At 30.0% G+C, this 14,934-nt stretch overlaps 1 protein-coding gene across 1 annotated transcript; it reads left to right on the forward strand.

Moving 5' to 3' along the window:
• Positions 1–953: 953 nt before the first annotated feature.
• On the forward strand, positions 954–10,657 carry LOC113814776 (D-beta-hydroxybutyrate dehydrogenase, mitochondrial). The gene is made up of 6 exons (XM_027366832.2): positions 954–1,028; positions 4,491–4,859; positions 5,104–5,256; positions 9,016–9,168; positions 9,758–9,953; positions 10,283–10,657. Exons 2-6 carry the CDS (start codon positions 4,532–4,534, stop codon positions 10,443–10,445), a joined length of 993 nt encoding a protein of 330 aa, XP_027222633.1. The 5' UTR covers positions 954–1,028; positions 4,491–4,531; the 3' UTR covers positions 10,446–10,657.
• The last annotated feature ends 4,277 nt before the right edge of the window (positions 10,658–14,934 follow it).

Raw genomic sequence — 14,934 nt, forward strand, 5'->3', positions numbered from 1 at the left:
GTTATTATTATTATCCTTATTATTACTATCATTACTAGTATCATTACTATTACTGTTATTACTATTGTTATTACTATTACCATTAGGGTTCTCACTACTATCATTTTTATCATCACTAATGCAATTTCTTTTTAATCATTTTTATCATTGATATTGTTATCATTATTATTTTTCCGTAGTTATTACTGTTATTAGCATTATTAAAATCATTATTATCTTATCAGTATTATTATTTTTATTACCATTATCATCAGTATTATTATCATTATTATTATGATCATTATCATTATTATCATTATTATTATTATTGATGTTGTTGTTATCATAATCATCATTATCGTTAATGCGATCATCATCATTATGATCCTTTTCATAATAATTATTATCACCATTACTATTATTATCATGATTATCATCTTTATCATTGTTATTGTTATGACGATGATTATTATCAGTAGTGGTATTGTTAATATCATAATAATTATTATTTTCATTTTTGTTATTGTTTTAATTATCATTATGATTATCATTATTATCATTATTATTATTATCCTTATTATCATCATAATTATTATCATTATTATTTTTACTATCATTATTAATATCATCATTATTAATATCATCATTAGTATAATTATTATTATTATTATTATTATTATTATTATTATTATTATCATTATTATTATTATTATTATTATTATTATTATTATTATTATTATTATTATTATTATTATTATTATTATTATTATTATTATTATTATTATTACTATCATCATCAGTATCACTGTTCTTATTATTATCATTATTATCATTGTAGAATTGTGATAACTACAATGACATGTACCAGTGATTCCTGTGTAACCGCGGTATCATTAATATCTTCTCATTTATATAATATATCCTTTGTACTATACCGTGACAGCACTGTCGATGCTCGTCAGACTCATCACGGCTGCCGTCGGGTAAACATATTCGCTTGTCGATCTCCCCCAAAACATTTAACTTCAACTCTGATAGCATCTGGCCAGGTACCGGTTTCACTATTGTACCTACGATGGTAAAATCACAGGGAACTTTGGTCATCATGGTAAACGGATAGCGATGATATTCACGAACAACTTACTAGTCTTACCAGTGGTCGGAACACTGGTAAAGTTATCACGTGTTATCTCGTTCGGAAATCAATATATAAGCATTTTTTTTATTTCTTTATACCTGATAAGATGGGTATGATGTGAAACATATGTCACAATATGGACATGTCGCAGAAATGCAAATTTCACATGTAACTAGCAAGAATAAAATCCATACAAATTCTCGTCAAATTATAGATAGACATAGGCCTAGATTACGTTGTAGGGTTATGGAATCGATATTCATGTGAACTCTTAAAAAATATTTTTCTATGACATAATAATTACAAATTCTATAGAAAAAAAACTATATGATATATAAAGAAGCAATACCAGCGTTAAACGAGTATAGCAACTGTGTCTGTCGGCATTTTAGCAAAGGACAGCAAACTCAAATGATATGGAAAAGAATGAGCTTGAAACATTTCCTTTTTTGGCGATAGATGGCGAATTGTGTTTGGATCGGTTCTTTGGTTAACAATGATGAAAATAAATAGATAAAGCTGTTTGGACTGTTCCTTTGGTTTGCGGTAAACAATAATATATGATGGATATAATTAAATAAAACTTTATTATTTTTTCTACATACGCTTAATTGATGTTTTAGTTGTGACAATGATTTTTTTATATCTCGCTGTGTCTAGTTCTGTTTACCTAAAAGATTATCTCTTTAAAATCTGTTGGCTACAATTAGAATGAGTCGATTCACGATTGTAACTCAATCGATACGGGTTACTATTTCTTCGTGAATCCCACTTTGTCATCACTGGTAAATGCAATGGTAAATACCGCTGGGAAATGCGTTACCACGGTTGATTCTTTCATGCAATCTAGTCAATGCTGTGAATTTCTCTATCATTACAAGTGTTATCATATTATGATTATTATTATTATTGTTATTATTATTATCATTGCCTCTTTCAGGAAGGTTATGATTTCAATAGTCGTAGTAAGTAGTAGAACTCGAAAAGTTATGAACGTTGTTATTATTATCATCATTATTTTTGTCATTATCAAAATTATTATGATTATTATCATTATTTTTGTCATTATCATAATCATTATTATAATGTGTTAGTATTTTCATTATCATTGATTTTTATCATATTATTATTAACTGCATCGTTTTATCATCATTACTGTTATTATTATTTTGATTCATTCATTATTGTTATTGATATTATTATCATCATCAATATTGTTAAAAATAATATCACTACTGGCATAAATAGTATTTCTTATTCTTATTGATATTATTGTTATTGTTATATATTATGATTATGATTATCGTCATTATTATTATTATTATTTCCATCATTATATTATCATTGTTATTATTTCATCATGATAATAATAATGATTGTTATTATACTTATTATTGTTATTATCATTATTATTACTGTTATCAACATTGTTACTCATACATTTATTACATTCGTGATATCTTGTTATTATATCTATTATTTTTGTATCATTTTTATTATATGCATTATTTTTGTATCATTGCTATTATTTTCATTATTATTGTTACAATCATCAGTATCAATGCTATCATTATCAATGTTGCTTTTATATTCATTTTTTCTATTTCCATTGTAATTATCATTACCATTGTCATTATCTTTACTTTTTTGTCATGTCATCATTAATATCATTGATATGTTCATGATAATCATTTTCGCTTATCATCTCATTAACAAATATCATTGTTGTTGTTCTTGTTAGGATTGTTGTTATTATTATTATCATTGTAATTATCATTGTTAATGTTATTATTATTGTTTTGATCTTGTTTTCATTATCATTATCATTATTTTCATCATTATTATTGTTGTTGTTGATGAAATTGTTGTTATTCTTGCTATCAATACTATTATCATTTTTATGTTTACCGTTGTTATTGTTGTTATTGTTATTATGAATATTATCATCATTATCATTGTTATCATTACCTTTATAATTATTGTTACTATCATTTTGACTACTATTATAATTATTATTATTATTATTATAATTATTATTATCCTCATTATTATTATTATTATTATTATTATTATTATTATTATTATTATTATTATTATTATTATTATTATTATCATTATTATTATTATCATCATCATTATAATCATTATCATTATCGTCATCATTATCCACATTATTACTATTATTGTTGTTGTTATTGTTACTATTACCATGATGATGATGTTATTGTAATCATTATGATTATCATTATTATTTTCATTAGCATTATTGGTATTCTTATTATCATAATTAATATTATTATTATCATTATTATCATTATCATCATCATCATTGTTATTATTATTATCATATTTATCACAATTTTTATATGATTATCCTTATTATTGTTATTATTACTTCTGTTGATATCATTACTATCATTATTATCATTTCGGTTATTATTTTTATGATCAATTATTATCATAATAATTATCATTATTGTTACTGATCTTATTATTATCATCATTACTGTTATTATCATTAGTATTGTTATTATTGATACTATTACTACTATTTCCATTATCACTTATTATCATTTCTCTTATTATTACTTGTTTTTTTAACTATCACTAATTTTCATTATTTTCGTCAAAATTATCACCATTCTTGTCATTATCATTATTGTCATAATTTCCATTATTATCAGCATTATTATCATTAATGTTATTCTTATCAATATTATTATTATTGTTATAGTAGCTATTATTGTTTCTATTATTTCAATATTGTTATTATTTTCAATATCATTATCATTATTGTTCATTGACATTGTTATCATCATTTATTATGATTATTTTTTATCTAAGCGATTATCAATGTTATCAGTATTATCACTATTATTATAATTACCATTATTAATCATTATTATTATTATCATCATCATCATTAGCAGTAGTAGCTTTCGTACTGTTAGTAGTAGTATTGTTACCATTGTTATGATTATCATTATTACTACTGTTTATTGTTATTACTGTTGCTACCTTTGTTCTTATGTCACCTTCATTATATATATATATATATATATATATATATATATATATATATATATATATATATATATATGTGTGTGTGTGTGTGTGTGTGTGTGTGTGTGTGTGTGTGTGTGTGTGTGTGTGTGTGTGTGTGTGTGTGTGTGTGTGTGTGTGTGTGTGCATGTATCTATATATGTATATATTTACATATAAATATATATGTGTGTGTTTTACATGGAACCATACATGTGTGTGCGCATACATATTCATACATATTATTATTTATATATGTACATATTATCCTGCATTATCCTGCTTGCTTTTGCATGTGTAGATTTTCTTATCGGGAACCACTGACCTTCAGGCGTAGTTCGCACGTGTCGGAGGGCGCGGGCGGTCGGAATCATGTGGTCATGGGCGGCCTGGGGCAGCCTCCTCGTCGCCGTCGCCGCCGCCGTGGCCGCTCGCAGGAAGTCGCGGCCGGAGCGGGAAATTGAGGCGGACGGGCGCGTCGTGGTGGTAACCGGGTGCGACAGTGGCATCGGGTACGCCCTGGCGCTGCGGGCGCGGGCGTGGGGCTTCACTGTGATTGCCACTTGCCTCTCCACCCTCTCAATCCCCGCCCAGCAGCTTCAAGATGCGGGCGTGATCGTCGTGCACCTCGACCTGCGCCGAATGGAGGGCGTCGAGCACCTGAAGAAAACGATCGCGCGCCTTCAGGAGGAGCGGAAGAGTGAGTACATCTCCCTCTTACGTCATGGAGGAAGAGGCATTCAAGTCCCATGAATATCTGGTTAAGCATCAAGGTCAGTGAATCAATACTTAATAAGAATAGATCGACATTCCACCATACAGCAGGCACACTACCATAATTACATTATCATCTCCATTTCTTTTTCAAACGTGCCCCGCAACGCACACAAGGAAAAATCGAACTTACAAAAGAAACAAACAAAATCTTGATCTTCCTTCCCCAGAGCTGTGGTGTCTAGTGAACAATGCTGGAGTTCTGACCTACGCGCATTGTGAGTGGCAGACGACTCCCATGGTGACCAGCCAGGTACTTGTCAACTTGACCGGGGCCATTCTCCTCACCCGCGACCTTCTGCCCGTCCTCAGGAGGAACAAAGGTGAGGATTTATGTCAAGTCCAAGTCCGCGGAGGAAGCTGGACTTGGGAAACAGGATAGTGCATGACCAGTATTATTGTTTTTATCATTACCATTACCATCACCATTGTTATTGCTATTATCTTTATTATTGTTACCATCATTATTATCAATGTTATCATTGTAATCATTATTATTGGCATTGCTATTGCTATTTTTATCATTATTATCATTATCATTATCATCACTATTATCATTATTATTATTACCGTCATTATTATCTTATCATTATTATTACTATTATGGATACGATTTTCATAGTTATTACTATAGTTATTTTTATTGTTATTATTATTACCATCATCATCATTAGTATCATTATCTTTATTATTGATATTATCTTCATTGTTATTATCATTATCGTCATAATCATTACTATTGTTGTTGTTATATTTACTATCATTATTGCTATTTTTCTTATCATTCTCCTAACATCATCATTATCATTTCTATTATTATTGTTATTATTAATATTATCATTATTATTATCATTACTATTATCATTACTATTACTATTATTATCATTATCATTATTATCATTATTATTATTACTATTATTATTATTATCATTATTATTATTTTATTCTTATTCTTATTATTACTATTATTATTATTATTATTATTGTTATTATTATTATTATTATCATTATTATTATTATTATTATTTCTATTATCATTATCATTATTATTATTATTATCATTGTTATCATTATTATCATTTTTCTGATATCTATTACTATTACTTTTATCACTGCCATCATCATTATCGTTAGTAGTATATTATTTATTATTTGTTATTTATTATTATTATTATTATTATTATTATTATTATTATTATTATCATCATCATCATCATCATCATCATCATCATCATCATCATCATCATCATCATCATCATCATCATCATCATCATCATCATCATCATTATTATTATTATTATTATTATCATTATTATCATTATTACTATTACTAATATCATTACTATTATTTTTTATCATTATTATTATCATTGTTATTTCTATTATTACTATTCCTAATATTATTACTATTGATATTATTATTATTATTATTATTATTATTATTATTATTATTATTATTATTATTATAATTATTATTATTATTATTATTATTATTATTATTATCATTATTATTGTCATCATCATTACTATCAGTATTTGTATGAGTATTAGTATTAGTATCAATAGTAGTATTACTATCATCATCATCGTTCTCATCTCATCATGATTATCACTATTATTATTGTTATCATTATTATTTATATCATTATTATCATTACTGTTTGATTATTTTTCATTGTAAATATTATTGCCATCATCATCATCATCATTATTATTATCACTATCATTATTGTTATTATTATAATTCATATTAATATTATTAATTATCATTACTGTTGTTTGATTATTTTTCATTGTAGATATTATTATCATCATCGCCATCATCACCATCATCAACATTATTATCACTATTATCGTTATTATTATTATTCATATCAATATTATTATCATTACTGTTTGATTACTTTTCATTGTAGATATTATTATCATTACCGTCATTATTATCAATGTCATCATCATTATCCTTATCATTACCAAAATCACTATTATCGTTAATTTTTATTATCATTATAATTATTGTTATCATTATCATTATTTTCTTCTTATTGTTTGTCTTTATTATTAACATTACTGTTACTGTTGTTATTGTTATCATCATTATTGTTACTATAATTATTGTTATTTCCCACTATTACAGTCGTTATTATCATAATAATTATTATCATTAGCTTCATTTCTCTAATGTTATTATTATGGTTATTGTCATCATCATTATTGTTGTTGCTGTTCTTGTTGTTATAATTATTATCATCGTCATTACTGTCTTCAAAATTATCATTAATAGTTTTAATTAGTAGTATTACGGTCAATATCTTTATAGTTTTTTATCAAAATTGTTATTATCATTATCATTATATTTATCATCATTGATACTAATTGATAATGATTTTGTTATTTTTATTACTATCATTATTATCAATATTGCTATTATTATTGCTATTGTTATCATTATTGTTCATAAATTATCATTATTTTTATTGCTGTTGTTATCATTATTGTTATCATTATTGATGCTGTTATTTTGATTCTCATCATTATCATTATCACTAGTATTGCTTTTGCTCTTGTTATTATTTTTTTATTATTATCATTATTATCATCATCATTATCATCATCATCATTATCATAATCATTATCATTATTATCATCATCATTGTCATCTTTATCATTGAATATTATTTTCATTATAATAATTATCATCATCATAATTATTTACTTATCATTAGCATTAATAACATCAATAACATATTAACGCCACAAATATCTTTACCGTATTTTAACCCTCTTTCCACCGCCACACACAGGAAAAAAATGCTAACATTAGCGCAAAAAGCGGGAATGAAAGCGTGTAGCGCGACCAAAGCGAACAGCATCGGGGGGGAAGTTCGTGTTGGTAGCTTGGCCTCGTGTGTCGAAGGCGGTCAATTCTCGCTTACGCAAACAAAGCTAATTGCGGTTATCGCTATATATAAGCGAACATTACTCGGGGAACAAATTGTAGCCTATTACCGGTAATAGGATTATTTCTTTGTGCTGATTGGTTCGTAGATTTCGACTTGTGGAATATGAAGGGCTGACCTCAAAGGGTTTGGCTTTCGGAAAAGATGGAAGGAAAGGTTTGTTATCATTATTAATAGGAGTGTTATCATTGATACGGTTGGGATCGTCATTATTATTATAATTATTGGTAGTAGTATTTTTATCATTATTATCATTACTTTTATTATTATTAATGTTATATATTTCTTATTGTTATCATTATTACTATTGTTATTATCGTTATCACTATCATTATTATCATTATTATTATGATTATTATTAACATTTTTATCATTATTATGATTATTATTAACATTATTATCCTTATGATTATTATTATTATCATTATTATTGATATTGTTATCTATATCATTGTTGTGACAGTTGTGTCGCCAACATCATTGCCAACATCATTATAATCCAGAACTTTATCACTATGATCCCTATCACTAATTTCACAATTCAATCACTCTCATCATTTCTACTCCTTGTTGTTCTTCCTTAATCATGCTTATTATTGCAATTTTTATTGTCATCATAATCATTGTTATTATCGTTATTGTCATTGTTGTTACTATAGTTACTGCTACTACTATTATTCATATTTTTTATTACCATTTTTGATTCTTGTTGTTATTATTATCATTGTTGTCTTTTACATTATTATTATTATAGCTATTATTATTATTGTTGATATTGTTATTGTTGTTATCATTATTGATATTGTCATTATCATTATTGTTATTATTGTTATGGTTATTATCATCAATATGATTATCATTATCATTATTACCTTTATCATTATTACTATCATCATAATTACTATCATTATCATTATGTGATTGTTATTATTACCATAATTATCATTATCAATACTATTGTCATTATCATCATTATTACTATTGTCATTATCATCATTATTATTAATATCATTATATTTCTTAATAGTAGTAGTAGTAGTAGCAACACTGTTTTATATATATTATCATAATTATAAATAGTAGCAGAAGTATCCATTATTCGTTTGATTGGCATCGCTGCAGGTCGTGTGGTGAACGTGTCCTCTCCTTCCGGCCAGCTGGCGTCGCCCTTCATGAGTGTTTACTGCGCGAGCAAGTGGGGTCTGGAGGGGTACAGCCAGGCCCTTCGTCGCGAGGTGGCGCCCTTCGGAGTCTCCGTTGTTGTGGTCCGCCCTTGTGAGCTAGTCGATGTGTGAATACGCTTGCTGAAGTCCATGGCTTTGGGGGAATTTGGTCTTTTTTCTTCATATTTCTTTTGCCTGTTTTTGTTGGTTTATGTTTAAAAGGTTATGTTTCATACTGCTAAGGGAATGGGAACTTTTGGAATTGCATGCAAAGGGAACGTATAGTCATTATGTAATATTTCTTCAAGGTTAAAGGTGTATTTGTTAATTAAGCATATATTTTAGTCTTGTTAGTCACCCAAAGGTGAATGATATTTAAATAGATGTTCTTAAAAAGAGGGAATGTAAATAGATTGATTCTTGATGGATGCGAGTCTACATACACCTACATATATATAAGTAAGCATTTGTTTGTTTTTGTGCATTTGCATGTGTCTATTGCTGCGTACACTTGTGCTTAGCTAGTGAGTTTCAAGATCCATTTAAAAGACAAACAAGCTCGTTAGAACAAAGGCCTTGTGCCATAGTTGTGCATGTTTTTTTCTTCTTTTTTTCATTAACAGATATAAATTAAAGAAAATACAATGACGGAACATATAAGATAAAATCCAAAAGCATATGACTAACTTCCCCGTCCACAGGCAACCTCCCCAACCGCACGGGCATCCTGGTGGCCAACGCGGACCAGCTGCTCACCATGATGGCGGAGGCGGCGCCCGAAACCCGCGAGGACTACGGGCCTATGATCGAGCGGATGCAGAGGACCTTCCAGCAGTGCTTCGAGGGCGTGTCCGAGGTGCAGGATCTCCGCGACGATTACCTGATGCAGTGCTTTAGGTGAGGCAAGAGGCGCCGTCCAGGAGGAGAGTTGTCTGTTTGTGGCATCCATTCTGAGCTCAATCAAGACTTTTAAACTGTCCAGATTGAAAATAATAATAAATATATGAATAACCAAATAAAATTCAATTGAGTTAGGAATTTAAAATGATAGTTTTGACATCAGACAATATGATTTTCATATGAATAATGGTATGAATATAAGAGAGCGTAAGATTAAATCTGGTTTCACATTAAAATGGCTGTGCACTACAATTACTTGTTTACGCAGAAGCAACAATGTATTTTTCTTATTGTTCACGTGGTATCATGAGCCTGCTTTCCTTCAGATATGCCATGATACTGGAACGGCCCGAAGCTGTATATTCTGCAGCGCCATTGGTCGTGAGGTTCGCCCTGTCGCTGTTCCAAGTCATTCCTACATCCTGGTTAGACGCCGTCGTCGGCAGAGACCTCCATAACTCTGTGCTGAGCCTCGCCGCGAACCAATAGTCGGGTCGGCCGGGTCGAGGGGCCTCGCGGGCCATTCCATGCTATCTAGTGCATACACATATGAACTATATATATATATATATATATATATATATATATATATATATATATATATATATATATATATAAATATATATATGTATATATATACATATACATATATACATATATGTACATACACACACACACACGCACACACACACACACACACACACACACACACACACACACACACACACACACACACACACACACACACACACACACACACACACACACACACACATATATATATATATATGTGTGTGTGTGTGTGTGTGTGTGTATTCACATATATATTTGTATGTGTGTACACACACACACACACACACACACACACACACACACACACACACACACACACACACACACATTCACATACTTGAACGAAATCATCTGTCCCAATCTGATCTCTCTCGCCAATCTTTCCGTCTGCACCGTCCCCCGTGTCCCGGCGGCTCCAAGTTCGTCTTCGTTTCAAGATCCTTTCAAGATGACGCATTAGTTAGCTAGAAGAAAGATTCAAGCTTCGCGCAAAGAGAAATACCCAAGGCCTTGTTAATTAGCTGTACAGAGATTTTTTTATACTTTATGAAAATCTTCCAAATCTTTTTAAAAATCGCGGGTTTCTCAAATAGTTTTTTTTTTCTCTCTCCTGTAGAATGGTATCTTTACGTATGATAATATGAAATAACAGAATAAATATAATAAAACCATCAAAGATGTAATTGGCTTTCCCCCTTTCTACACGAATGATGCTTTGCATGTATGATGATACGGATAATGATAATTGGCAATAATGATAGTAATGATTGGTAATACTGATAATGATGCTAGGTAATAATGATAATGATAATGATGACTGGTAATAATGATAATTGATAATAGTGATAATGATGATTGGTAATAATAATGATAATTGGTAATAATGGTAATAATAGTTGATAATAATGGTAATGATGATATGGCCCAAATAAGGTAAGGCCCACACTGGTAATCCCAGTGATGGACATGATAAAAGAAAATGTATCAAAGCAAGAAAAATAAACCACAATAAACCACAAAATTGATGATGATGATAATATTACTAATATGGGAAAGACACTCAGAAAACTTTTTAAAAGTTTACAGGTCTGCTTCTTCTTTTGGACGAGAAATCTTTTTAGCAGAGCCATATCCTGACGAATTATCTAACATGCATTTCCTGGATTGCATTTTTTGACATGCATTTCCCGACATGCTTTTCCTGACATATATATCCTGGGCAGCATTTCCTGGCATGCATTTAGTGACACTTTTCCTGACAGGCCTTTTCAGACATCCATTTCCTGGCATCCATTTCCTATTATGCTTTTCCTGACATGCATTTCCAGACATCCATTTCCTGACATGCATTTCCTTTTATGCATTTCTTAACATGCGTGTGCTGTGCTGGAGCAGTGGTTAGCGTGTTGGACTAGCAGTCTTGCAGACCTGCGTTCAATCCCGCGCCCGGCCATCCTTGCACACAGGGGGAGATTTGGAAGCAAAATAAAACGGACAGCATGTCACAGTAAAGTATATCCATTGTAACAAATGGAATTGACTAATATATTATGCATTTCCTGATATGCATTTCCTGACATCCATCTCCTGACATGCATTTCCCGGAATGTATTTCCTATTATGCATCTCCTGACATGCATCTCTCAAAATACAAACAACTGGTGCTCAGCCATATTCAAACTACTCATCTTTTTACCACAGTCCATTGGAACCTTTTTATACAATCTTACTGGCAAAAACCCAGTTAGCTATTACATAGAAAAAAACAAGAGAAAAAGAATTAGCAAATGAAAACATAGAAGCCTTAAAATCAGCTGATAAACAATGTAACAGATATAACGTTTATTCATTGTTATCAAATACTGATATAATCCAGTATTAGTACATCAATACCACATGCAAAAAATATCAACAGGATGTTAAGTATAAATAAGAAGCTCTCTGAGACGAGAAGCCGCAGCTGTTAGCTTTCGTACAGAAAAGTTTCATTTATAGACAAACAAATAAAACTTTTACCTACCCTTAATATTCTACTAAATCTATCAATCTTTACCGCCAATCTCATCTATTCATCTACCATGGATTAGCGCCAATGTCTACATCTACTCCTCTACCATTTATTTGTCAAAATCCACTGGCTAATTCAACAGAAAATAGATAGAGCCGTCAATATAATCTGCGTCGGCCGGAGCTAGAGTTGCGAGGTTGATGTTAAGGACAATAATGATAACAATAACAACGATTATGATAATGATAACAATAATAACAATTATGATGATGATGATGATGATGATGATAATAATGATAATAATAATAGTAATAATAATAATGATAATAATAATAGTAATAATAATAATGATAATGATAATAGTAATAACGACAATAATAGTAATTATAATACCGATGATAATGATAATGATATTGTAGTAGTAGCAATTGTAGTAATGACAATAATGGTAATAATAATGATAGTGATCAGGATCAAAATGATGTCTTTAAGAGTATTAATAATCATCTGGAACGCGACGCCAAAGGAAATATAGCTATGCGTCTTTTACCCCAAGTATGAGGATAATAATGATAACAATAATAAAAAAGATAATAATAACAATAATAATGATAACAACAATTATGAAGATTAGATAATAGATATATAATAACAATAATGATAATGATGTTGATAATAATAATGACAATAATAATGATAGTGATAATGATAATAATAACCATTCCTTTCATCCGTCTCCGTTCCTCCCATTCTCCTCATCCTCCATTTTCCTCTCTCTTACTACCCATCCCTTCCTTCCTTTCCCTTTTCTCCCATTCTTTTCTCCCTTCTTCGTTTCCTTTTCATTCCTTCGTTCTCCTCTCCGCCCATCTTTTTCTCCATCTCTTTGCTTTCCTCTTCATTCTTCCCTTCCCTCCCATCCCCCTCATCCTTCTCTTTTCCTCTATTTTTACTCTTCATTTCTCCCTAATTTTCTTTCTCTTCTCTTCCTTTGCCTATTCCCCTCTCTCCCTTTGTTTTACCTCCCTTCTCCGTCTGAAATTTACTACTTCCGGTCCAAAAATAGTATTTGGTTGTTCTATCTTTTATCTTGCTAAAATACCCGCAAGTGTGTGGTTTCCCCATTCAGTAACCGAAATCCATTATCAATAATTATATATATATATATATATATATATATATATATATATATATATATATATATATAATATATATATTTAAACGGTTTTTAACGTTTAAAAGTTGAAAAAAAGTAAAATTAATCGTTTTTGAAACGCTCGTAACGCAGAAAATATGCTCCTCTCCAGGAATCTTGAACCAGGTACCACAGTTTAAAAATAGTGCATGGCTGTATACGCATGTTGAAACGTGTGTAAGAAACAGACGATGTCAAGGCACCATTAAGATATCGCCTCATGGTTTATGTGCACGAATTACCGTTCTAGTGCATTCTGATGAAATTATTATGAAAGATATAGAACCGATTCTCTCTCTAGAATTAGAATTTAGGTACATTTTTGCACTTGTGTCTGCACCCTCTGACTTGTGACAGTAAAGCCTATAATTTCACAAAATCTCACAATGAAAACACATTTTCGTGACTTGTGAAAAATCTGCCTCACTGTTAGAGATGGATGAATTGATAATATAACATCAATTAATCCTGATATGCAATTATATTATTATCATTTATGAACTAACCGAGAAAACTTGGACAAGGTAGTTTAAGAATAAGAAAAAAATGAATGCAGATGATTAAAAAAACACCTACACATGGTACTGACAAATAATTAATAAACTATTAAAAATGACGTCTGAATGAAAAATTGTTTAATCATTTGGTACCTGTATTTCGGACGACAGTGAAAGTTAAATGAACTGCAACGATTAGAAAAAAATACCAATGAGGAAAGTCATCTTGGATAATTCTAAGATTTGCATGAGAAATGGCTTTGGTAGATCAGGGTAACAGAGACGATGGTAATTAACCAATTCCTGCAACAGTAAAGCTCACTTGAATGAGATAAGAGCTAAAAGAAAGCTTTAAAAAAGTGAAAACGTACTTTTAATCCCTCTACCCAGAAAAAAAAACATGGGGGCAAAAATCATACGCTTATCAAGAGTTACAGAATGGAGTGGAGATAAGAAAGTGAGCTTTGAGGATATGCTAATAAAATAGCAGATTACCTCATGCTGGTTGCCTGTCACGTGATGGCTTTTCAAGTTTAGCTTCCGGTCTTTATTGACACCCGCTCTTGCAACATGTTTTCTGTGGCTTGGCAAAAAAGAATAGCATTTTGAATACTGCCAATCATATGGAAATAAATTACCAGACTTTATATCGAAAGGAGAAAGATAGCGAATGTACGAGGATAGATCCTAATTTTAGATCGCAGA

This window comes from Penaeus vannamei, chromosome 21 (assembly GCF_042767895.1).
Source record: "Penaeus vannamei isolate JL-2024 chromosome 21, ASM4276789v1, whole genome shotgun sequence".
Lineage (NCBI taxonomy): Eukaryota > Metazoa > Arthropoda > Malacostraca > Decapoda > Penaeidae > Penaeus > Penaeus vannamei.